The sequence below is a fragment of the Gracilinanus agilis genome, chromosome 6, assembly GCF_016433145.1.
Source record: "Gracilinanus agilis isolate LMUSP501 chromosome 6, AgileGrace, whole genome shotgun sequence".
NCBI classification, from domain to species: Eukaryota; Metazoa; Chordata; class Mammalia; order Didelphimorphia; family Didelphidae; genus Gracilinanus; species Gracilinanus agilis.
In genome coordinates this window covers 273,354,916-273,381,674 of record NC_058135.1, presented here as the reverse complement: position 1 = coordinate 273,381,674, position 26,759 = coordinate 273,354,916, and the positions used below count along the sequence as shown (strand labels likewise).

Genomic DNA, 26,759 nt, shown 5'->3' with positions numbered 1-26,759 from the left:
TGAGGAAGACCTCAGGGAATTTGATCTCCTGCTTTTAGCTGCTGAATTAGGGTATTTTATAAGGGTAAGGCACCTCAGAATTAGCTCGATATATCTTGTTTATACATAGTTGTTTTCATGCCATTTTCACAATTAGACTGTGAGATCACAGCAAGTGAGTATTTTTTCTTTTGGGCTTTCTTCATATCTCAGGAATTTAATTCAATGTCAGTCAATACATTAAGTTTTATTAAATGCTTGTTTTCTGGCTGACTCTCAAATCTGTCATTCTATTTTTAGTGCTCTAAAGTCACTCACTTTATTTTCATTTACTTCTATGTTCTAACAATCTCTGTTCTTATGTCATTTCCAAACCTGAAATTCTGTTTTCTGATTCTTTCTTTATTTTTCATGGTGGCTAATATCTTTGGTTAATTGTGAGTTGGTATATATTCAAAAAGATTTGATTTATTCTCTTCTTTTTAATAGAATGATAACCAGAGAAAAATTTCCCTAGGGAAAGTATAACCCCAGTGCTTCAGTTTTTGCCTCCCACAACTTGTTCATAAGCCTAGATCCCTTCTGATTATCTACAGAGCTCTGAGTGTATGTTTTGGCATGCCTCATCTTTGGAAGTCATCTTGACTTCAACACTGCCTCAAGGCAGAATTTTGTCTAAAACAGATTTATCTTCTTTTAGGGACTGAATGTTTCTGGGTTCCAAACCATTTTCAGAATTGACTGACTAGGATTCCTGAAAATAAGGAAATAAAGTCAAGTGTATGTTGGGTATAGAGGGAGAATGTAGGGAATCCATTCATCACACAATGCATTCTCATGTGTGATCTTTTTTAAAAATTATTTTTATTTGTAGTCATCAGGACTCCCAAATTTTACTGTACAATTTCTAAGAGTAATGTGAGCATGTGCTGAGAAACCTCAGGCCTGGACCAAATTTAAAAGCATTACACAATCTGATGATGAGACACCCTCCCAATTCATGGACAGGCTAATTGAATTGGGAAATAGATACATGGAACTTGACGTTTCTGTTGAAAAGGATGTAAGGCAAATAAAGGAACAATTTGTCCATAACTCTCATAAAGAGATTGTAGATCATTTTAAAACAAATTGCTCTACATGGCCCAAAATGGACCTTGATGAGTTAAGGAGAACTGCTGTTTATGTCTTTAACAACCATAAAGAGAAACAGGAAGAGAGTAATAGTTTATTGGACATATTTAAAAAGAATATGGACATGTTTAATAAGAGACTAGATTCCTTAACTGACTCTGTTGTAAGTGATAGAGTTGAAAAACGACTACAAGAGTCTGCTACTAAACCAATTGCAATTGCCCCTCTCCGTGAATCTAACTTTCAGATCCTTATATGCCATTTCTGTGGAAGAAGGGGTCATGTAATGATGAACTGTAGGATTTGGAATCAGGCATCTAGAAATAATAACTTCAGAAATTACAACTTTAGAAATAATTATAATTATAGAAATAATAACAATTATAGAAATAATGATTATAGAAAATATAGAAATAATAACGATTATGGAAACAATGATTTCAGGGATCGTGACTTTAGGACTAGTGACAGATCTAGGTATATGGATCAGGCAATTGATAACTCAAACCAAATGACTCCAGAGCAGTATATCTTGAGTGGAGCTCGGCCCCAAACCACCCAGGGTGCTACTGCCCCTCAAGGAGGAGCCCATGGGCCCACCCAAAAATTATAAAGGTGTACGGGGGGGGGGGTTGAGGCACAGGGATCAAAGGATACAACCTTTGATTTTCCAGACCCTGATGCCTTACTGCCCGTTGTCCCCATCCACTGCCCCCCCCCCATACTGACAAGCCTTATGTAAAATTAAAGGTTGGTAACACCTATTATGACTGTCTTGTGGACACTGGAGCTTCCAGGTCTATATTGAAGAGTACACCAGACCCATATTGCAATTCCATAGGATCAGTAAGTATAGTGGGGGTATCAGGAAAACCCCAAATGGTACCAAAGCTCTCCCCTAGAACAGTAGCCATAGGGCCCCTAAATGTGGAGCACTCTTTCCTATTGATGCCTGGCTCCCCTATAAACTTGCTGGGGAGAGATCTTTTATGCAAGCTTAGAGCCACAATAAATTGCTCTCCAGATGGCTCTATGTCACTGGAATTGCCTGAGGAATCCTTAACTTTGCTCCCTGAGTTCCTTCCAAATAGTCATGAGATACAGGGGTCTCCCACTTTTGAAATCCCAACAAATATACCTGAGTCTCTCTGGGCCACATCACCTTCTGATGTTGGCATACTTAAATCAGCTGTCCCTGTCCAAATTAAAACAAAATCTAGCCCACCTCCTTCCATTCCTCAGTATCCTATCTCGAAGGAGGCAATAAAGGGCATTACCCCAATGATAAATTCACTAATTGACCAAGGCATCATAATTCCCTGTAAATCTGAATACAATACTCCAATCCTGCCTGTTAAAAAGCCCAAATTGGGGCCTGATGGCAAGCATCTCTATCGATTTGTCCAGGATTTGAGGGCAGTGAACAATCATGTTATAAAGAGACACCCTGTGGTCTCCAATCTAATACTATCATTTCTTCTATTCCTAGCACAGCTACATACTTTACAGTAATAGACTTGTGCTCAGCTTTCTTTTCCATACCTATACATAAGGACTCCAGACATATGTTTGCTTTCACCTGGAAAGGTTCCCAATGGACATGGGCATGTTTGCCCCAAGGGTATGTCGAAAGCCCGACTATTTTTGCACAGATATTGAGCCAAGACACAGATAATATTACATTTAAAAACAGAAAGTTAATTAAATATGTAGATGATTTACTATTGGCCTCACCAGATGCCACGACATGTCAAGAAGATAGTAAACATCTTCTTTTAGAATTACATAAAAGAGGCCACAAAATCTCAAAAGTAAAGGTTCAGTGGTGTCTCCCAAAAGAGCAATATTTAGGATTTATTTTAACTGCTGGGTCCCGTTTAATTTCTCCACAACGTATTGAAAGTATCCAAAACTTAAGTGATCCTACCACTAAAAAACAATTGAGGGCAATACTTGGAGCAACAGGATTTTGTAGGCAGTGGATCCCCTGCTATGGAGAAATCACTAAATCCCTTGTAGCACTCACAAAAAACACGGTCCCTGAACCACTTAAATTGGAAAAGGAACACCGAACAGCTCTTTCAAATTTAAAACGTGCTATCCTGTCTGCCCCTGCTCTTGGTATCCCAAATTATGACAAACCATTTACTTTATATGTCCATAAAAGGAAAGGAGTAGCCTCAGGTGTTCTAACTCAACTTTTGGAACCTGATCAAAGCCCAGTAGCCTATTATTCAGCCCAGCTGGATCCAGTAGCTGCAGGAGCACCACCATGCCTTAGAGGAGTAGCTGCCACAGCTTTATTAGTGACAAAATCTGCTGATTTGGTACTAGGATGCCCTCTGACCATAATGTGCCCACATGAGGTAGAGGCATTGTTATTAAGACATAGAACTCAGGCATTTACTGATCAAAGGATTATGAGATATGAGATAACCCTATTGAATAATGAACACATCACATTAAAACACTGTGGAGCTCTTAATCCTGCAACCTTGCTCCCTCATTTGCCAGTTTCTGGAGAACCTTTACATGATTGCACATCTTTGGTGTCCACTGTTGATAAACCTTGTAGTGATTTACTGGACACCCCTTTGGATAATCCTGATTTAATATTATTTACAGATGGTTCTTCTTTTATGAGAGAGGGTGTGCGCTATACAGGAGCTGCAGTAGTTACAGAATTGGATACTCTATGGTCAGCTTCTTTACCCTCACATGTGAATGTACAAGGTGCAGAACTCACAGCTTTAAAACAGGCTTGTATCATTGCACAGAACAAAAGGGTCACAATTTACCCAGACTCCCATTATGTATTTGGCATATGTCATGCTGTTGGCATGTTATGACTTCAAAGGGGATTTTTAACATCAGCTGGAAAGGGTATTGCCAATGCAGACCTTTTCACTGAACTTCTTTCTACCATCCTACTCCCTGAAGCCATAGCTGTTGTTCACTGCTCTGCACACACAGGTGGCACTGACCCTGTCTCCAGGAGAAATGATCGAGCAGATGCTACAGCCAAACTAGCAGCCTTAGAAGGACCTGAGTTAATTATGCCACTAACAATTACTGATAATTTGGATCTTTCCCTTTCCTATAATGACAAGGAAGTGGGAAAATGGAAGCAGAAATTTAAAGCAAAACAGATAAATGGAGTATGTGTGTCATCTGAAGGCAAGCCCCTGCTCCCTAGGACTTTCTATAACCAAATTTGTCATTCCATCCATAAACACGGTCATTTTGGCACCCAAGGCATTGTAGACTCTGTTAAAAGAGTATGGATAGTACTTGGAATAACTACAATTGCCTCCAAAATATGTCAGCTTGTCCCACCTGCCAGGCCTTTAATCAGCACACTTTTCAAGAAAAAGCTTTTGGTGGACGTCCTCTAGCTTACACACCATTTGAACATTTGCAAATTGATTTTATCTCTATTCCAAAAGCTGGACACTATAAATTTTGTCTGGTCATAGTCGATCAACTGACCAGGTGGCCTGAAGCATTTCCTACTGCTCATGCCACAGCAGCTTTTGTTGCCAAAATCCTTTTGAAAGAGATTATTCCTCGTTTTGGCCTGACTCAGTCTTATCACAAATTTATTCATGTTTGGGATAACTCCTAAATTTCATACACCATATAATCCCCAGAGCTCTGGCCAAGTTGAAAGGATGAATAAGGAACTTAAAACTATGATTGGCAAATTATGCACCGAGACTCATTTGAAATGGCCTGAAATTTTACCTCTGGCCTTATTTTATCTCAGAAGCAGACCCAGAGGCAATTTACACATCTCACCATTTGAGATGCTATTTGGACATCCACCTATTCAGGCACAACCATTCAACCCTGCCTATACTTCATTGTTAGGAGGGGATACAACCTTTGCCACTTATATCAGAAAATGACAAACAAAATTGCTAGAACTCCATGACTCTGGAGCTGCTGTTCAAGCAGGCCCCTTAGACTTCTCGCTTCATGATTTGAACCCAGGTGATAGTGTGTACATAAAGGATTTCAAACATACTGGGTCGACTGAACCTGCTTATGATGGACCATTCCAGTTCCTATTAACTACACCAACAGCCATCAAAATTGGGGAGAGGGACTTATGGATTCATTGCAGTCATGTAAATGAGTACCCTCTATTGATAATGAATAATTCTCTGTATTAAGTACTATTACCTGCACCTATTATATTTGACTATTGATTGTATTTGACTATTGTGATGAGAATGCTCTACTGCTGGATTTTGCACTATTTTGTTGCACTTTATTTGATTGATCCTTGTACTTGAAAGAAACATATACTCCCTCACAACATAATATCTGTATTAGTGACCTATATTGACCTGATTTGCCTTTCAAAACATTTTATGCCTTTTGTCATTCCTTTTGTACTTTCTTGGATGTATTATTGCTTTATATGCCTCATTTGCACCCACATCACTTCGTCTACCTCATTTGCACTCACACTGTGGATCATGGCAAGTTAAGGAGGGAATGAATCTTATCTCTTGAAAATTAACCTCTATTCTTTACCTCTGTGATCGTGTAAAAACTACACATTTTTTTTGTTGTTGTTAGTTTTTCTTCCTACATGTGCAATACAGTATTTGATTTTTTTCTCTTTTCTCTCATTTTTTTACATTTGGAGCATGTCACCAGCATTAAATAGACTCTTGACTGCTTTGATTTTTGCAATAAGAATAAGTTTAGATGCCCATTTGCCTAGCATATGAATTTATACCCAAAAAGCTTTGGACTATAGAAACCTGCCACTAGTTATTTAACTATTATGAGACTTTTGCTTGATGACTATATCTAATCCAAGGAAAATCAGACCACAAAGGAGCACAGAGTTTTTGACCTGCAAAGTGCAAATGAGCACATAAAAGAAAGAGACTGAACTAATCCTACAGGGATTGATGACATTCTATGTAAAGACTTGATCCTGTGTGAGACTCGAGGTTGTGACGCTTAGCATATGTTAAGACATAGGACTTACTTGTACCGCACTTGATATCAAGTACTCAACATCGATTGTTCTGGCTCCATTATCTCTGAAGTGAAGAAAAGTATTGCACTGGAAAATGATATTTCCCATTTGTCTCGAGATCTAGTCTCCTTTTTTCCATTTCTTTTATGATATGACAACTTACTGTAGTCCAGGCTGCTCAACTGGCTTAATGAGTGATTGTCGTTGCAAAGCTTATGGGACATGGATTGCTACAGAAACCTGCTTTGATTTGTGAATTTTTTCCCCCTTTTTCTTGTTCCTAGAATTTTTTCCTTTCATTTTTTAAAATATCCTGTATTTTCCTCAGAGGTTATTTTTTTCCCTTTCTTTTTTCCTTTTTTCCTTTTTATTTTTTTCTTTGGACTTTTTGATGTTTTGAGAATTGATTCATATACCTTATACCTTGACCATGTATTCCTTAGGTCTCAGTTTCCTTAGCAGTAAAATGAGACAGTTAGACTCAATGGTCTCTCTAATCCCTTCTGGCACTAGATATATGATACTATAATTCAGGTAGTTGCATATTCTATTCTAATCTCTAACATCTCATTTATCTTTCTGTTTGGCACATCATATTTCTTTAGTAGATCACTGAAGTCTCACACTGATGATGCTTTTCTCTTTAAATCCAGTTGCTATATCTCTGGATGTCTATGTGTTTATTCAGCTTATCATGGTGGAAAGAGTGTTGGACCTTTAGTCAAGAGATGCTTGGATTTCAATTTTGTCTCTAGCATTGACTAGCTACTATTATAGGTGTGATGGTGATACAGGATAAGGCCTGATGGAGAGATGGTCTAAGGTCCTCTGATGGTATAAGGACCTGAGTAACCTGAGCTGAGTGAAGGTGGGAAGCCTGGGGGAACACCAAGTTTTGGTAGTGAACACCAAGTCCCACAAAGTATTTGAAACTCAGGTAAGCTCCCAGCTCCCACACAACAGTGCCCAGGAATAAGTGAACAAGTGAGGAGCTGTGAATTAGATCACACAGCTTCTCTGACTGCTTATCCTGGATTTAAGTCAATGGATAACACTATAGACTAAATGGATAATGCAGATGACTGTGATTTGGCTTTGCTTGAGCAGTCCCTTTCCCTCAGATACAAAGGATATGATCAGCGATCCTTAGGACAATGATGACATTCACCTATGTCAGCTTTTAGGATTTAATTATAACAAACTTAGGGAAAGGAACAGGGTTGAATGAAAGAGGTGCTAGGAAAGCTTCACTAAATTACCGATGATCAAGTTTGTCAATCAAAGGTTATTCAGGTTTGAGACTGTCTGTTGGAGAGGTTTCTCCTCTCTGTGGCACCGTGGTCAGGCCAGGTACCTTTGGCCTTAAGCAGATTGATTGAGTGTTGATGTTGTTCTTCCTTGATGTTCAAATGATTAATACATAGCACAACTTTGTCCAAAAGTTGAGGATGTGATAACTATTGGAACAGGATGCAGGTAACCTAAGCAGATTTGGTTTGGCCTACCCACCCAACCAACCCAGGAACCTTCTCAGGAATGAGAGAGCTTCTTCTTCAAAGTTCTCCCTTTTATAGTTCTGGCAGTAACTGCTTTTGCCTTCTGGCTCATGGCATCTGGGTTTGTTCTAAATTCTAAAACTGTTGAGGGTCACTCATCCTGTTCTCCATTTTCCATAGCAAAATGATAATACACTATATGACTTCTCTGAGCCTCAGTATATTCATAGGTCTCATTCTTTGGATTCATGTCATGAATGCTGATTGATTAATGTATCAAATAGATATTAAAACTTGTAGCACTTAGGAATGAGTTACATGTGAAGTAAGTATTGAGATACTTTTCATAATTCATAAGGTTCTTGAGGGGATCAAAAAAGTTAATGCAAGTAATGCATTTTGAAGACCTTAAAGTTCTAAATAGAGATAGTCTTTATAATAATTTTTATTATTATTTATATGCTTTTCATTTTCAGTGGTCTCTTTTTTAACCCTGTCACTGTCTCTTTAAATATAACAAAATGCTTGTGTTTTTCTCTTTTTAATATTTCCTGTTTTAAATTAAATTTTTACAGTATCATAATTACCTTTTAATTTATAGAGTTAGGCCCAATATCATAAATTTTAGATCACCCTTTTAATTTAACATTTTAAAGTAACTGACTTATGGAAAGTTAAAGAAAACTTGGTCTGTATATTATCTTCCCCTTTAGAATAGGAGTTCCTTAAGATCAGGGAATGTGCTCTATTCTTTTCTAATCCCTGAATTTATCACAGAGCTTTTCACATAGTAAGTACTTAATAAGTACATTTTCATTCATCTATCCATCCATTACCATCATCTATCCATTCAAAAATCCCTATATCTAATAGATGTGCCTATTAATCCATGCATTTATGCATTTGTGCAACAACTCATCAGTCTATCCATCCATGAATCTACTTGCCATAGGATATTTTCCCTTATTAATTATGTTGGCCTCATCTTCTTTTGTTTTATTTCAGGTCTATCAAGCTTCTTTAGAGTTGTGATGACCTAATGGATTCCATGGCTATTACCAACAATGTGAAGCAGTTAATTTTTACGGGGCTCTTCCAAGATCAAGAAGCACAGAGAGTTTCATTTGTTGTTTTTCTTCCTGTGTACATGGTCACAATGTTGGGCAATGGCCTCATCATCTTGACTGTCAACATGAGCAAGAGTCTGAGCTCCCCCATGTACTTCTTCCTCAGTCATCTATCCTTAGTAGAGATCTGTTACTCCTCTACTATTGTTCCTAAATTTATTTCTGGCTTGTTGACTGAGAATAAAACCATCTCATTGGATGGCTGCATGACCCAGATCTTCTTTTTCCACTTCTTTGGAGTTGCTGAGATCCTCCTTCTCACAGTGATGGCCTATGACTGGTATGTGGCCATCTGCAAACCCCTGCATTACATGACCATCATGAGCCGTCCTGTGTGCCATGTGCTGGCGTTTAGTTCCTGGATAGGGGGTATGTTTCATTCTGTAGTTCAGATTCTCATCACTGTCCAATTGCCCTTCTGTGGTCTTCATGTGATTGATCACTATTTCTGTGACCTCCATCCCTTGTTCAAGGTTGCCTGTACTGATACTTGATTTAATGATAGTTTACACAGTGCTCAACTTGGTAGAAACACCTTTCAAAGTATATATAATTTGTTCTTGGGATAGCAACAACAAGTATAATGAATAATGCCTAATCATTCAAAAAAATTATTAAATGGCTGCCAGCCCACTGCATTTTTAGACCCTGGTAATATATAGTCTTATAGGATTGATAGAAACTCAGGATTTCTTTTGTAAAAATTTGTTAATTTAAAATTTTAATTTTTGCAATGACGTAAAATAATTTTTATCATTAAAGAAAAAGTTTTGAATTCTGTATTATCTCCCTCTCATACTTTCATCTCCATTCTTGAGAAGGCAAGCAATTATCTATAGGTTAAACATGTGCCTTCATGCAAAACACATTTTCTCACTAGTCATGTTGTGAAAGAAGACAGAGGCCAAAAAACAAGCAAGAAAAATAAAGAAAAAATTTAAAAGTATGCATTTTTACCCCTCAAATCAACTCCCTCTTTGTAATTTCTTTCACTTTGTCCTTTATCTGTTTAATATCCACATGGCATGGGTAACTCTTTATCTGGCCTTGTTTACCTGATATACCACTCACTAGGCATGTATATATTCATATATATATACATGCCTAGTGAGTGGAATAATGTAGTCAACTCTTCATAGAAGCAGAAAAGCATGATTAGATAGTATATTGTGACATTTGTTCTTGGGATAGCAACAACAAGTATAATGAATAATGCCTAACCTTTATTAAATTATTAAATGGCTGCCAGCCCACTGCATTTTTAGATCCTGGTAATACATAGTCTTATAGGTTTGATAGGAATTCAAGATTTCTTTTGTAAAATTTTGTTAATTTACAATTTTATTTTTTACAATTATATGTAAAATAATTTTTATCATTAAAGAAAAAGTTTTGAATTCTGTATTATCTCCATCTCATACTTTCCTCTTCATTCTTGAGAAGGCAAGCAATTATCTATAGGTTAAACATGTGCCATCATGCAAAACATATTTTATCATTAGTCATGTTGTGAAAGAAGACACAGGCCAGAAAACAAGCAAGAAAAATAAAGAAAAAATTTAAAAGTATGCTGTTATTTGTATTCAGATGCTATCAGTTTTTTCCCTGGGGTGTGTATAGCATTTTCCATCATAAGTTCTTTGGAATAGTTTTGAATCATTCAATTGCTGAAAAGAGCTAAGTCACTAACAATTCATTAGAAAATATTAATTTTTCTGCATATAATGTTCTCATGGTTATGCTTGTTTGACTTTGTATCAGTTCATGTAAATCTTTCCAGTTTTTTTTTGAGAGTAATCGCTTGCCATGTCTTATAGCACAATCTCATTCTATCGTAATCATATAACACAACTTGTTTAGCCATTCCTCATTGATGGGCATCTTCTCAATTTCTAATTCTTTGCCACCACAAAAAGCTGTTCTAAATATAGTTAACAAATTAAAATCCTTTTCCTTTATTTTTTTAATCTGAGATACAGACCTTGTAATGGTATTTCTGGGTCACAGGTATGCCCTATTTTATAGTCTTTGAATATATGAATTTATGAATTCAGGATTTCTATGAAATACTAGGAATTTCTAGGGGGAAAATGAGTTTTTTTAATTCCCCATGGCACAGCTTATATGAGTGGAGAAAGAAGTTCCTTCTTAGTCTTTTGACTCATATTTTCAGCTGGGCCCATGTTTGGATGATGTCACAAACCATGGATTCTGAATTGCAGCCCTGCTTAGGGATTAGGCTTTGGGATCTAGTATGACTTGGAATTCATGAAGAGGGTGATTTCCCTTGTCCCATTTACTGGCAGGAAGTGTTGAATGATTTTAGCTTTGAGTAGCCCATCATAAAATGAGCATATTTCACAGCTATTCTATGCAAAGATCTTTTCTACCATCCTGAAACACTGGTATGGTGAAAGTAATATTAATTCAGACTTCCACCATGTTTTGCTAACATTCCTTACACCTAAAATGAAAGAATATTACTGAGACTTAATTGATCTGAGATACTATTGCCATGAACTCATCTTCCTATTTGGATAGGTGTATAAAAGAATTTCATCATCTGTAAAGTGAGGTGGAGAAGGAAAATGGCAAACTATTCTAGCATCTTTGTTAACAAGCCCCCCCCCCCCCGGGGGCACAACTGAAAATGACTAAACAACAATACATTAAAGAAGCTAGTGCAAAAGGAGTCGGTGCCCCAGTCACTCTCCTCAGGTGATTAGATGCAATTCTGTGTGGATAAGAGGGGGAATGCATCAATTTGAACCACTTCTGTCTCCTTGCTGAATTTTGATTCAGAGCCATGGATCATCACACTTTTTTATTAACTATTAGATTGTCTCTGACTGTCTCTTTTCTTTCTAATTTTCTTTTTAATTCTAATTTCAAACCCAACCTACCAGACTCTTAAAGTCAGACATGATCTCTAAAACTTAGCTTTTATCTACTGATGGCTTTGATTGCCAATTTTCCTTATTGGAGCTTCAGCACATCACTTGGTGTAGTATACAGAATTGGGGTGATATAGTTTTTCTAGCTTTGGCTGAGTTCCAAAAGCTGTTAGGGGTTTGGAATCTTGAGGAAAGACAGTTGGCTGGATCTTCCGTGGAGGGAGGTTGTCAGTCAGTCGAGCTGCCTTGATTACCTAGCTTTAATATTGAAATTTAGCCTAGCTTTGACATATTTACTTAAGAAATTATTATTTGAGATAAACCCTTTATATCTTCCTTTCCTAATACCATCCCTGCCTTCCCTCCCTTACCTTATATGTCTGTGGAGTTAATAAGGAGAGTAATTAGAGAGGAGTTAAATCTGTGAATGGTTACCTGATTGACAGCATTAGTTATAGTTAGTCAGTCATCATTTATTTCCTTTAGATAGCAATAGCACTTTGTAAAGCTGAGTTTAAAGGCACATCCTTACTCAGACTCCATCTTTGCTTCCCTTCCCCCATCTGAGGTTCCTGAGACAATTGACAGGGCTTTCCTTTGATCCACCTTCCTAACAAACATCCTTCAAAGAAAATAAACCCTTTTGTGTTTCAACAGCCCTATTAGTATAATTTGTCTGTTAGTTATCAAGAGGGAAGAAGAGGGAAAGAAACAACATACTCTGGGCTTAGAGGGAAGCTGGGGCATCCATCTTGAAGGAAGGTGTTACTTCAAAACAGGTCCCTTCCTGTGAAATTAACTAAAGCCTGTTTGTTAATTTCAGTCTAGTCTATTTCCCTCAGCTTGTGTTTGAGTCTAAGTCCCAATCTGTAAGCTTGCTGTGTTTGTCTGTTTAGTTTAATTTCTCTTCTTCCTGAAGATCTCTGTTTCCCTTCTGTGTTATACTCCTGACTTCAGTCCTATTATACCCTGAATTTCCTTCAATCTCAGCCTACCTGTAACCGAGATTACCCATTTAGCAAGTCTCCAACATCCTCCCTTCAGATTCCCTTATACCACACATCTTTCCTCAAATTACCAACATAACATCGGTTTCTCACTTCCCAAATAATGCCCCATCGTTCAATACAGTAGGATGGTGTAGAGGTAGACAGACCTCTACATTGCATAAATCCATGTAATTTGGGATTGTGATACTGCAAATCCCTTCTTCACAGCACTATGGTGAGGACCAATGGATACCATGTTTATCAAAGTACTTTGTAAATATTAAAGAGCCATGTACATACATATGAATTCATTTCAGGGGGCTATTCTGAGGTCAATTCTACAGAAATAAAAGGGCAGTATTTTTAAAGAAGAGAAACAACCTAGTCTTGAGTGCTAAACTCAATACTTGACATTCCCTGGTTGTACTGATCACAGAACTCTTTTCCAGGAGCCCCCAACCTCCCAACAGGTTCAGTCTGGTGAACTTTTTCAAGTACAGATCATCACCTTTGGGTATCAAAAGATATGGCAGATAAGATTGCTAGGCTACTATCAATGATCTTTAGAGGAGTGTAGAGATGGGAGTCTGGCAAAAATGAATAAATTCAGACATGCTGATTTTAAAAAAGAAAAGAATAAGATCTAAAAACTAGTGATCTTAATTTTGGTTCTTAGAAAATTCTAGCATTTTAAGTTAGAATACCAAGTTTTTTTTTTCTAAAGGATAAGTTTATAATTGCTGATTAAAAAGGGTAAGTTCATAATTGCCAATTAAAATCTACTTGGCATACAGAATCCTAGTAGATAATAAAGGATTTTAAAAAAGGATTCTTTGTTACAATAGCTGGTATTTATATAGTGCTTTCTGTTTTGCAAAACATTTTACAAATAGTATTTCATTTGAACCTCACAACAACCCTGGGAGGTAGGTACTATTATTATTACTAATTGATAGGTTGGGAAATTGAGACAAAAGAGGTGAAGTGACTTGCTGAGTATGACACAGCTAGAAAATCTGGGTCTTCCTGTTTCCATGTGCAAACTTCTAGCCACTGTACCACCAAACTGCCTGTAATTTTGAAGAACTGGATTGAACATATATAGAAGAAAGTAGAGATCACCAGAAGCTAGCATGGCTTGATTACAAAAAAGTTATTCCAGATGAATGGTATTTCCTTTCTTGATAGGGTCACTAAACTGCTACATCAGGGGAATGATGCGGACATCATTCCCAAAAATTTCAACAAAGCTCCTAATGAAGTTTCCTATGCTATTCTTGTGGAAAAGAGAGAAGAACATGAGCTTTTTATTGCTGTTGATTCATTGCAGTTGTGTCTAACTCTTTGTGACTCCATATGTTTTTTGTTTTTTATTTTTTGGCAAGGGTACAGGGATGCTTTGTGATTTCCTTCTCCAGCTCATTTTACAAATGAGGAAACTGAGTCAAATAGCATTAAATGACTTGCCTACAATCACATAATTAATGAGATTTGAACTCTGGTCTTCCTAATGTCAGGTATATGGCTCTGCCCCCTTTGCCACATCACTGTGGTTAGGTATGACCTAGATGGTAATAAAATTAGATGATTTTGGTTGATGGGGGAGCTAAAGCCCAGAGAAGGAGAGTGGCCTAGCCAACATCATCATGAAGACAGGAAAAGCTTCTCAGTTTTCTGATTGCCATTGTAACTCTTCCCACTAATCTCTGCTACTTCAGAATTGTACAATAAATTAGATATGAAGTTTTGTGATGAAATCCCAGGTTTACTCACTTGTCTATTTCTATTCCCCAATCTCCCTTTCAGATGCACATCATTTCCTGGAACAGTGTGAGAGTTAGATCACTATGTAACTAATAGAAGCAAACCCCAACCTTTTCCCAAGCCATCATTTTGTTGGCAGAGTTTCCTCCTATGGGACTGGGGATGACCTCAGGGAACGTGATCTCTTGATCATAGCTAATGGTTTAGCTCATTTTTTGATAAAGTTAGGAAATCTCAGAACTGAGGTCTTACATTTGGCATCTCTTCTGGGTAGGTATAAGTCCTTTCATGTGTGGAGGACTTTGGCTGTTGGCTTGGCTGCCTCTGGCAGTTTTTGCTATTTTCTAGGGGCAGGGAGACCAAAGAACTGACAGAAAGATCTTGATCCAGAACCTGGGTAATTCATCTTTTAAGGGATCTGAGTTTTCTTGTTTTCAGAGACCACAGAAAATTTGGGATTATAGCCTGGGGAGGGAAGGCACCAGTTATAACCTGGGATTTAGCAAAAACAAGGAGATAGATGGTGTTGTGAGGAAAGAAAGCAGGGAATTAGAATAGGAATTGTGAGTGGGCATTTTTTTGGTGGACAGGGGACATAGCTACTCGGAGAATTATTTTTGCTCTGTTATACAGATTTGTAATAGGTTTTGTTGTATTTATTTTCTCAGTGGGTGTGGGAGGAGCATATGAGATAGAATTCAGACATAAAAAAAATAAAACTGCATAAAAAACCCTAGAGATATTTGGGAGTTTTCTTCTTATCAATGATTTCCTTCAGAGAAGATGCTTGGAAGTAGAATCTTTGCATCAAAGTATGTGAACATTTTAATGATTTTATTTTCATAATTCCAAATTACTTTCTCAGATGACTGTGTCATTTCACAGCCCTACTAACTATGTATTCATCCATATCTTCCCACGATGCCTCCAAAATTGATTTGTTTTTTCATCTTGTGTCATCTTTGCCAATTTACTGCAGTAAAACCTCAGGGTTTTAAAATATTTTCATTTTTCTTAGTTTTTAGTGATTTGGAACATTTTAATTAACATTTTGTAGCTCTTCTTTTGAGAGCTATTTGCTAATTTCCTTTGGCCTTTGCATTTATGTATCAGTTAATGGTTGTTAGTCTTATGAATATCTGTTATAGAAACACTTAAAATATATTTGTTTGATAATTCTTCACACTAAGCCTCATTTGACAGTTGCTAGCTAAAACAACCTTCCTGATAACCTGCTTTCCTCCTATAGGGAGGCTTTGGAGTAAATCCAAGCTATTGTTGGTCTGATTTTCCCCTGTGATCATTCCAAAGAGGAAGGATTTAATCCTACTAGAACTCTTGTTACTACAATATTGCCTCCAAAATCTGTTCCTCTTCACCTTGATATTTGTAAATGACATCTCCTTCCTTTTCAATGATTAAACAAACCCTTACCTTCCATCTTAGAATCTCTAAGTATCCATTTCAGGAGAGAAGAGTGGAAGAGCTAAGCAATGGGAGTTAGGTGACTTGCCCATGTTCACAGAGTTAGAAAGTGTCTGAGGCCAGATTTGAATCCAGGATTTTCCAACTCCAGACATGGTTCTCTATTTACTGAGCCATCTAGCCACTCTGGATGCTTATTGTAAAAATGGCTTTCAACAATTTTTACTTAGCATAATGTTGTTTGATTCTCAGACTTTCAGATTTTATTACCCCATTTTACTGTTGTGAAAACTGAGACTAAAAGATTAAGAACCTTGTCCAACATCACATAGCTAACAAGTGTCTGAAGTAGAATGAGAACCTGAATCTTCCTTACTGTTAGACCAATGGCATTTCTATCACTTGACCTCTTGGTATTTACCTTGGAAAAATTCTCAGTGCATTAGCATAAAAAAGTCCTAATTGGGCTTAGACTTTCCTCCCTTCTCCCTTCCCTTCTGTTTCTGTTGTTGCCTCTCCTTAAGAGATTGTCTTGGAATATTTAATGATGAAGATAATCCCACAGTTTTTTTAAAAATACTGGAATAGAATTTACTTTGAGTAAAAATTATTTAAATGTTCATTAAACTTTCAAAGGATTAAATAGGACACATAGAATCTGCCATGGACCAAACACTTTACAAATATTACCCCATTTCATTTTCATAAGAAACCTTGGAGAAAGGTTATAAATTTTTCCCTGTATGATGTCCTAAAATTTCTTTTTTCAAACCTTTTTCAGGAAGTCTAATAACTGTAAATGAATTCTCTTTATTCCATCTTCTAGTTCCATCATCTTTACTTGTAAATAAAATTATCAAGTCTTTGTCTAGATGAGTTCTTTGATTTTCTTTTGTTTACTGTTTCAGATATTTGACTTCCATCAAAATAATATTATTACACAGAACATCCATATTATTATAAAAATTTCTACAGCTTTCTCCAATTATGAAGTTACTTTTATATATTTTTGGGAAGAATTCATGCCAGATAGCTTAATAGATAGATTCTAAAAAAAGTTTATTAGACAATGTGAACTTTCATTAAAATTTTCCATTTTAATTTTGTCATTATTGTTAATTCATTAATTTTTCCTCTTGGTCTCTTCCCCTTAGGTTATTTTAATATATAATATGTATTAATTGCATTAGTGTTTTTCTCTCCTGTCCTTGTTATTTACTTGCCAGTTTCTATTGTTTTTTCTGAGAGAGTAGTGTCTTCTTTACCTTGTTGCCTGCCTTTGCTTCTCTACCATTCACTTAAATATACATGATAACCTCAAAGTCTTAGAGGCATTTTAAGCTTTAATATGTTAAAACTTCAATAGGGGGGGCAGCTGGGTAGCTCAGTGGATTGAGAGCCAGGCCTAGAGACGGGAGGTCCTAGTTTCAAATCCGGCCTCAGACACTTCCCAGCTGTGTGACCCTGGGCAAGTCACTTGACCCCCATTGCCTACCCTTACCAATCTTCCACCTATAAGTCAATACACAGAAGTGAAGGGTTTAAAATTAAAAAAAAATTCAATAAGACCTTTAAAAGCTTTAATAGCCTAAAATTGCAGAGACTTTTGAGACTCCATGTATATGTATATAGAGAACAGAGGACAAAGCTTGGAAGGTGATAGTCTTTTTTGCTTTTTCCCCTTGTTCAGGACGCCATATAATTATGTGTGTATATGCACACACATCTCTTTATGTAAATATGTGTGTATAGGCACCTACATATAAAATATATATACAATACTTGTTCATGCAATACATATATAACATTAGATAGAGAACTGAACTCAGAAAGACTTGAGTTTAAATTTAATCCTCCAACACTAGCTATATGATCTTGGAAAAGTCACTTAAAAGCTGTCTGCCTCGGTTTCCTTATTTGTAAAATGAAGATAATATATCACAACTTGTTTAGCCATTCCCCCAATTGATAAGCATCCTCACATTTTTGAAGTTTTTGAAACCAGAAAGAGAATTGGTTGAAGAATTTATGGATTATTAATTTGTAGAAAACAAGACTAAGAGACAACATATGATAGCTCATTTAAAATTTTTGAAAGATGTCACGTAAAACAAAGATTTGATTTTTTTCTATTTGGACTTGAAGGAGTGAATAAGGAGCAATGCCTGAATGTAGCTAAAAGAATGATTCTAGCTGAATTGTTGGGAAGATTGCCTTATGGTGGGAGCTTTCTCAATATAGAATTAGCTGCCTCACATTATTTTACATTCATTCTTATTACATTCAGCCTCAGAGAGAGGCTAAATAATTACGTAATTTGCACAGGGGATTCTCTTTTGAGTTGGCTAAAGTAGATAAATTCTGAGATCTTTTCTGAATGCAATTCTATACCAAATTTATTGCTACAGGATTAGGAAAACAATTGTGAATAAAATATATCAAATGTTGTGGAGTTATTCGGAATTAAGAAGAAAATTTACATTAAGAATAAAACATTCATGGTACTTTTTTCTTTTGTCTTACTTCAAGCCTAGTAAGTTTCTCTTGAACTGATATGACATGATTGGATTCCATGGCCATAACAAACAACGTGACCCAGCTAATCTTTACAGGACTCTTCCAGGATCAAGAAGTACAGAGAGTGTGTTTTGTGGTTTTTCTTCCAATGTATGTAGCCACAATGTTGGGCAATGGCCTCATCATCTTGACTGTCAACATGAGCAAGAGTCTGAGCTCTCCCATGTACTTCTTCCTCAGCCACTTATCCTTAGTAGAGATCTGTTACTCTTCCACAGTTGTTCCTAAATTTATTTCTGGCTTATTGACTGAGAACAAAACTATCTCTTTGGATGGCTGCATCACCCAGATCTTCTTTTTCCACTTCTTTGGAGTTGCTGAGATCCTCCTGCTTACGGTGATGGCCTATGATCGATATGTGGCCATCTGTAAACCCCTCCATTATATGACCATCATGAGCCGTCCTGTGTGTCGTGTGCTGGTGGTTAGTTCCTGGCTTGGGGGCATGTTTCACTCTGTGATTCAGATTCTCATCACTGTTCAGTTGCCCTTCTGTGGTCCCAATGTGATTGATCACTATTTCTGTGACCTCAATCCCTTGTTCAAGCTTGCCTGTACTGATACTTTTGTGGAAGGAATTATCGTGTTTGCTAACAGTGGTGTAATTGCTTCATGTTTCTTTCTCCTCTTGATTTCTTCTTATGTTGTCATCTTGGTTCACTTGAGAAACCAGTCAGCAGAGGGGAGACGCAAAGCTCTTTCCACTTGTGCCTCCCACATCACTGTTGTTCTCTTATTCTTTGGTCCTGCCATTTTTCTCTACTTGAGGCCCTCTTCCACCTTTACTGAAGATAAACTTGTGTCTGTGTTCTATACAGTGGTTACTCCAATGTTGAATCCCATCATCTATTCTTTGAGAAATGCAGAAGTGAAGAATGCTATGAAGAGGTTGTGGGGAAAAAAATGAATTTCAGCAGGGAATGACAATGGACTTGTGAAGACAATGAACACTGACTTGCAGAGTAGTGGTTATATAAATATTTATGCATATATAATGTAATGGATAAAAAGGGGTACACTAAAGTTTGGGGAGTGTTCTTCTTCCCTTGCTGAGTGACAGAGGGGTAAAAGGGTGATCGAGGCAATAGGAGAAATGGAAGGGAAAGCTGGGTTTAAGGAGGAATGATCAGGGTGGTATTTGGATGGTAAGGGTACAGGTGAGGTATTCAGGAGAGGCAGCTGACACAGACTAGACTCCCAAGCTAGAAACAGAGGACACTAGGGGGAAATAGGCTGAACCCTTCCAGGCAGGAAAGGCACTTTTACAGACACAAGTAATAGGGCCAGTCATAAGTTGTTTGAACCTGACTTGAGGGCTTTCTTGTCAGTTTCTCAAGTCCTCAAAGGAGGAATCATAAGGCTCCTTCCTGTCAATGAAATTGAAGTGATTTCAGGAGGAAGCATTGGGCAACTACTTCCTCCCAAGATGGATGCCTCCAGTTTCCCTCAAGAAATAAAGAGAATTATTCCTTCCCCTTCACCCTTGCCTAATTTCTTCAACACAAAGATTCTCTAGAGGGTTGGATTAGGTAACCAAGGGTTTTTTTTAATGTTTCAGGGTTGGTCTGGAAGGAGAGAGGGGATTGAGTTTTCTGACAGCTGCTAGGGAGAAACACAAGATGGGAGAGGGTCTCAGGAATGGGTTAGACATAGAGAGAACCTGCTCTCTCATCCTGGGAAGATTTGGCTGCTTTTAAGGTAGAGGGTATACTAAAGGGATAGTTGAATTCAAGGATGTCCTACTTGCCTATTGGGGAAAACTAAACACACAAAGTCTTTTCACTAAGAACCCAAAAGCCACCCTGCCTCCCAGAGCCCCGGGAAAACAGGCAAGGAAAACAGGGAAATAATATGGAGAAGGTCAGGGAGAGGTCCAGATAAATTTGCTAGGTTTAAATTGTCCAAAGACAAGACACAGGCCAATGCAAACCAAAAGCCAAAATAGAGCTCTGGTTGATCCTTACACTCTGTCCAAGCTTCAGGGACCAACTGAATACTCTCAGGGCTTCTAACTGCCAGAAATTTTCAATTGGCCCCCTGCAAGAGCAAAACCCTCTCTTGCAACTTTTGCATTACAATAATACACACATATACACATAAATACTTATGAATTTGATTGAGGAGAAGATATAGAAACAAAATTAATCATGAGGAAGGGAATAGTATGTTTGCAACAGCATGATCTGAGGAAGAATTGTCTAGTGGGAAGCATGATGGATTTGAAATCTAAAGATTTTTTTTAATCCATTTTATCCAATTTATCCAATCCACTTCATCCATATCCATTTTATTCAATGTTTTTTATCCATTTCATTATCTGAAAAATGAGCACATAAAAACCAGATGCTTTGTAAAGACTCTTCAGTTTTTCTACTATGTTATCCTAGGTGCTGAAAAGGCAATAACAAAAATTACACAGTTTGATGTTTTCAAGGGGTTACATTCCACTTTGTTGATACATAGAATCATGGGATAATAGATCTGGAGCTGGAAGGATAGCAGAAACCACAGGTCCTAATCCTTTCATTTTACAAATCTGCACATTGAGTCTCTGGGAGGATAAGTGAGTTTTTGAAATTTTCAAAATTAGTGGTATCAAAAATAAGATATAAACCATGACCTTCTGATTCCAGAGCCATGATTAAAAATAGATAGATCTAGTATTTAGAAAAAAATACAGTTATTTGGGTAGGGTCACTAATTATTGAGAATGAAAACACTAAGATCCTCCTTGAGTTGTACCATTTGGTCTGGACTGGTTTTACAAGTAGGGTGAAGAAATAACATCCAAGGTGATGTAGCTTAAGGGATATCAAGCATACCTCCTCTGATCCTGAAGGCTAGAATTTTTCTTGAGGGCTTTATTTGGAAAAGCTATTTGCTCTTTCTGAGGGTTAAGGGGCTTTCAGTTCCTTAGTAGTGTAATATAGAAAATGGCAGGATGGAATTCCTGTAAAATACAGGGTCAAGCCTCACCCAGAATTCCGGGGGACCCCTTCCCCTGGAGAACTTTGGGTGAGGGGGCAGTTGGTAGGGAGTTAAACAATTGATTTCTGGGAGTTGAGGGGAGGAGATCTCTCTGCTGGCTGTTCCTGATTTGGGGTTTGCCTGGGAGGCCATAGTGGCAAAAGCCATTGTGTAAAGCAGTTTGGGTGGCGAGCATTGTATTATTATTGCTTACATTTAAATAAATTGCTCAACTAGAAATTTAGTGTTTTGTCAAGCCTAGGAATTTGGGGATTTTGTTAGAGAATGAAAGTAACTTAACTAGTTATTGGGAAAAGTTTCTTCAGTTTTTTCAATAAATAATTAATAACTGGGGTAAAGACTCAGAGTCGATTTTTTAATTAAAGGGAGAGTGGCTACCACTTTAGTAATTTATAAATACATATTTAAATATAGTTCTAGATTATTTTAAAATTCAGGGTGATGAAAATGAAAATGGCACTTAGTCTAATATAGTCAAATAGTAGGCTGAGGATAAACCAACCCACATAGGCTCTCCCTGAATGTGGACAATTCTAAAACCTTGTTATACTTACTGGATTACATCACAGCCTGTAGAGTTGAGAATGTTGGCATTGTATTGGAGTATCTAGAGTGAAATCTCTCAAGAAGAGGATTAAGTCCATTATCAGGTTGAGTATTTGAAAGAAAAGAGATTGTTAAAATGGGAAAGAGGCTTAGAACAAAGAGATTGGGATTTTGAAGCTGGAGGAGCTTTATAATGAATGATGTAAATTGTGGAAGAGACCTGGGAAAAAGATTTTGCCTCATTTTACATCAGATGAGAAAACTCTAGACCAGTGATGGGCAAACTATGACCTGTGACATGGCCCCTTGAAATGTTCTATCCCCCTGGTGACATTATTCCTAATCTGATGAATACAATGAGTAGGATACAATACAATGAAACTTCCAAAGAGTTGCCTTAGAAACAGACTGACAGATGGGCATTTCCTTTCCTTTGGCCCCTCTTTAAAAAGTTTGCCCATCACTGATCTAGACCAATTGGTCTCTCTGCACTGTTGCTTCAGAGTTACACAGGAAATACCAAAATTGTAACAAGTTTTCAGGTCTTATTCCCTGCTATTCACTGTCCTAAGATTCATTCTTCTCAGCCTCACAGTGTTTCCTAGAGTAAGGGGGCTCTAGAGCTGACTAGAATCCTTGGATTTGTAGTTTATAAAGTTTATAACTTTTCCTCAGCTCTGAGAGTGCTTTGTTCTATTTTGATCTTTGAGTCAGAAGGTAGATTTGAGGTAGGATATTTAGTGTGTGAGAGGGAAGACTGAGAGGAAGGAATGGGGACTCCATGAGTTGAGCAGCCACAGTAAAGAGGAGTCAGTGTCACCATTCTTAGCTAGGACTTAAACTTAATTAGAAAGAGCCAGTCCCAGAGAGGCAGCAAGTGAAAGGAGATACTAGAAGGAGAAATGAGTTTCAAAAGAGGAAGAAGAAATCAAGGTAGGCCTTTGGACTCTTCCAAGCATCTTAGGACAGAGGACTAGAGTGAAGCTGCCAGTTTTACTTACCACTTCATGGAATCTGGGAGATTCTAAAAAGTCTACCTTTCTACCCCTTTGCCCTTCTCTCCCCTTTCCTGTAACTGGAGCAATAATATATTTTACTTGCTTCTTATATCAATGTTTCCTGAATCTTGATTTTTTCTCCAATATATAGAAATCAGGAATGATCTGTAAATAAACAAAATTTAAATTAAGGCCCAGAGGAAAATACTGTTAGGGATTTTTCCAAGTGTGGTCTCTGAGCTGTCATAATAATATTACTAACTTTTTTTCTACTCAAAACTCCCTAAAATTTCAGAGAAAGGGGCCACATGGACCTGCATGCCATTTTATTTCTTCTAGACTAAAAGCAAGCCAATTGTTGCAACATGATCTGACTCCTTAAATCACCAGAGAGGAAGGAGTAGAGAGGATCTGGTACTGGTTGGTCAACTCTGCCTTCCACAGAGATACCCAGCAGTGGTCCATTAGAAATGGGCAAATACTCAGACCACTAAATAAATAACTGAAAGAGGCATTCAGACTTTCCCCAAATCATTATTTCTTTGGCACAGTTCTGTCCTAAGGGAGCTGAGGAAGACCTCAGGGAATTTGATCTCCTGCTTTTAGCTGCTGAATTAGGGTATTTTATAAGGGTAAGGCACCTCAGAATTAGCTCGATATATCTTGTTTATACATAGTTGTTTTCATGCCATTTTCACAATTAGACTGTGAGATCACAGCAAGTGAGTATTTTTTCTTTTGGGCTTTCTTCATATCTCAGGAATTTAATTCAATGTCAGTCAATACATTAAGTTTTATTAAATGCTTGTTTTCTGGCTGACTCTCAAATCTGTCATTCTATTTTTAGTGCTCTAAAGTCACTCACTTTATTTTCATTTACTTCTATGTTCTAACAATCTCTGTTCTTATGTCATTTCCAAACCTGAAATTCTGTTTTCTGATTCTTTCTTTATTTTTCATGGTGGCTAATATCTTTGGTTAATTGTGAGTTGGTATATATTCAAAAAGATTTGATTTATTCTCTTCTTTTTAATAGAATGATAACCAGAGAAAAATTTCCCTAGGGAAAGTATAACCCCAGTGCTTCAGTTTTTGCCTCCCACAACTTGTTCATAAGCCTAGATCCCTTCTGATTATCTACAGAGCTCTGAGTGTATGTTTTGGCATGCCTCATCTTTGGAAGTCATCTTGACTTCAACACTGCCTCAAGGCAGAATTTTGTCTAAAACAGATTTATCTTCTTTTAGGGACTGAATGTTTCTGGGTTCCAAACCATTTTCAGAATTGACTGACTAGGATTCCTGAAAATAAGGAAATAAAGTCAAGTGTATGTTGGGTATAGAGGGAGAATGTAGGGAATCCATTCATCACACAATGCATTCTCATGTGTGATCTTTTTTAAAAATTATTTTTATTTGTAGTCATCAGGACTCCCAAATTTTACTGTACAATTTCTAAGAGTAATGTGAGCATGTGCTGAGAAACCTCAGGCCTGGACCAAATTTAAAAGCATTACACAATCTGATGATGAGACACCCTCCCAATTCATGGACAGGCTAATTGAATTGGGAAATAGATACATGGAACTTGACGTTTCTGTTGAAAAGGATGTAAGGCAAATAAAGGAACAATTTGTCCATAACTCTCATAAAGAGATTGTAGATCATTTTAAAACAAATTGCTCTACATGGCCCAAAATGGACCTTGATGAGTTAAGGAGAACTGCTGTTTATGTCTTTAACAACCATAAAGAGAAACAGGAAGAGAGTAATAGTTTATTGGACATATTTAAAAAGAATATGGACATGTTTAATAAGAGACTAGATTCCTTAACTGACTCTGTTGTAAGTGATAGAGTTGAAAAACGACTACAAGAGTCTGCTACTAAACCAATTGCAATTGCCCCTCTCCGTGAATCTAACTTTCAGATCCTTATATGCCATTTCTGTGGAAGAAGGGGTCATGTAATGATGAACTGTAGGATTTGGAATCAGGCATCTAGAAATAATAACTTCAGAAATTACAACTTTAGAAATAATTATAATTATAGAAATAATAACAATTATAGAAATAATGATTATAGAAAATATAGAAATAATAACGATTATGGAAACAATGATTTCAGGGATCGTGACTTTAGGACTAGTGACAGATCTAGGTATATGGATCAGGCAATTGATAACTCAAACCAAATGACTCCAGAGCAGTATATCTTGAGTGGAGCTCGGCCCCAAACCACCCAGGGTGCTACTGCCCCTCAAGGAGGAGCCCATGGGCCCACCCAAAAATTATAAAGGTGTACGGGGGGGGGGGTTGAGGCACAGGGATCAAAGGATACAACCTTTGATTTTCCAGACCCTGATGCCTTACTGCCCGTTGTCCCCATCCACTGCCCCCCCCCCATACTGACAAGCCTTATGTAAAATTAAAGGTTGGTAACACCTATTATGACTGTCTTGTGGACACTGGAGCTTCCAGGTCTATATTGAAGAGTACACCAGACCCATATTGCAATTCCATAGGATCAGTAAGTATAGTGGGGGTATCAGGAAAACCCCAAATGGTACCAAAGCTCTCCCCTAGAACAGTAGCCATAGGGCCCCTAAATGTGGAGCACTCTTTCCTATTGATGCCTGGCTCCCCTATAAACTTGCTGGGGAGAGATCTTTTATGCAAGCTTAGAGCCACAATAAATTGCTCTCCAGATGGCTCTATGTCACTGGAATTGCCTGAGGAATCCTTAACTTTGCTCCCTGAGTTCCTTCCAAATAGTCATGAGATACAGGGGTCTCCCACTTTTGAAATCCCAACAAATATACCTGAGTCTCTCTGGGCCACATCACCTTCTGATGTTGGCATACTTAAATCAGCTGTCCCTGTCCAAATTAAAACAAAATCTAGCCCACCTCCTTCCATTCCTCAGTATCCTATCTCGAAGGAGGCAATAAAGGGCATTACCCCAATGATAAATTCACTAATTGACCAAGGCATCATAATTCCCTGTAAATCTGAATACAATACTCCAATCCTGCCTGTTAAAAAGCCCAAATTGGGGCCTGATGGCAAGCATCTCTATCGATTTGTCCAGGATTTGAGGGCAGTGAACAATCATGTTATAAAGAGACACCCTGTGGTCTCCAATCTAATACTATCATTTCTTCTATTCCTAGCACAGCTACATACTTTACAGTAATAGACTTGTGCTCAGCTTTCTTTTCCATACCTATACATAAGGACTCCAGACATATGTTTGCTTTCACCTGGAAAGGTTCCCAATGGACATGGGCATGTTTGCCCCAAGGGTATGTCGAAAGCCCGACTATTTTTGCACAGATATTGAGCCAAGACACAGATAATATTACATTTAAAAACAGAAAGTTAATTAAATATGTAGATGATTTACTATTGGCCTCACCAGATGCCACGACATGTCAAGAAGATAGTAAACATCTTCTTTTAGAATTACATAAAAGAGGCCACAAAATCTCAAAAGTAAAGGTTCAGTGGTGTCTCCCAAAAGAGCAATATTTAGGATTTATTTTAACTGCTGGGTCCCGTTTAATTTCTCCACAACGTATTGAAAGTATCCAAAACTTAAGTGATCCTACCACTAAAAAACAATTGAGGGCAATACTTGGAGCAACAGGATTTTGTAGGCAGTGGATCCCCTGCTATGGAGAAATCACTAAATCCCTTGTAGCACTCACAAAAAACACGGTCCCTGAACCACTTAAATTGGAAAAGGAACACCGAACAGCTCTTTCAAATTTAAAACGTGCTATCCTGTCTGCCCCTGCTCTTGGTATCCCAAATTATGACAAACCATTTACTTTATATGTCCAT

General features: G+C 37.5%; 3 protein-coding genes across 3 annotated transcripts in view; all 3 read left to right on the top strand.

The window, feature by feature from the left end:
- LOC123251335 (vomeronasal type-1 receptor 1-like) overlaps nt 1-26,759 on the top strand; it is a 61,428-nt gene that overhangs the window by 21,431 nt on the left and 13,238 nt on the right. The window lies entirely within an intron of this gene.
- Nucleotides 8,657-9,229, top strand: LOC123251338 (olfactory receptor 4B1-like). The gene has a single exon (XM_044680580.1). It carries the CDS (start codon nt 8,657-8,659, stop codon nt 9,227-9,229), a length of 573 nt encoding a protein of 190 aa, XP_044536515.1.
- Nucleotides 18,380-19,291, top strand: LOC123251337 (olfactory receptor 4B1-like). Its single transcript, XM_044680579.1, has one exon. The coding sequence runs from the start codon at nt 18,380-18,382 to the stop codon at nt 19,289-19,291; it is 912 nt and encodes a 303-aa protein (XP_044536514.1).

Coding starts and splice junctions, on each gene's coding strand:
- LOC123251338 (XM_044680580.1), top strand. CDS start 8,657: ATGGCTATTACCAACAATGTGAAGCAGTTAATTTTTACGGGGCTCTTC.
- LOC123251337 (XM_044680579.1), top strand. CDS start 18,380: ATGGCCATAACAAACAACGTGACCCAGCTAATCTTTACAGGACTCTTC.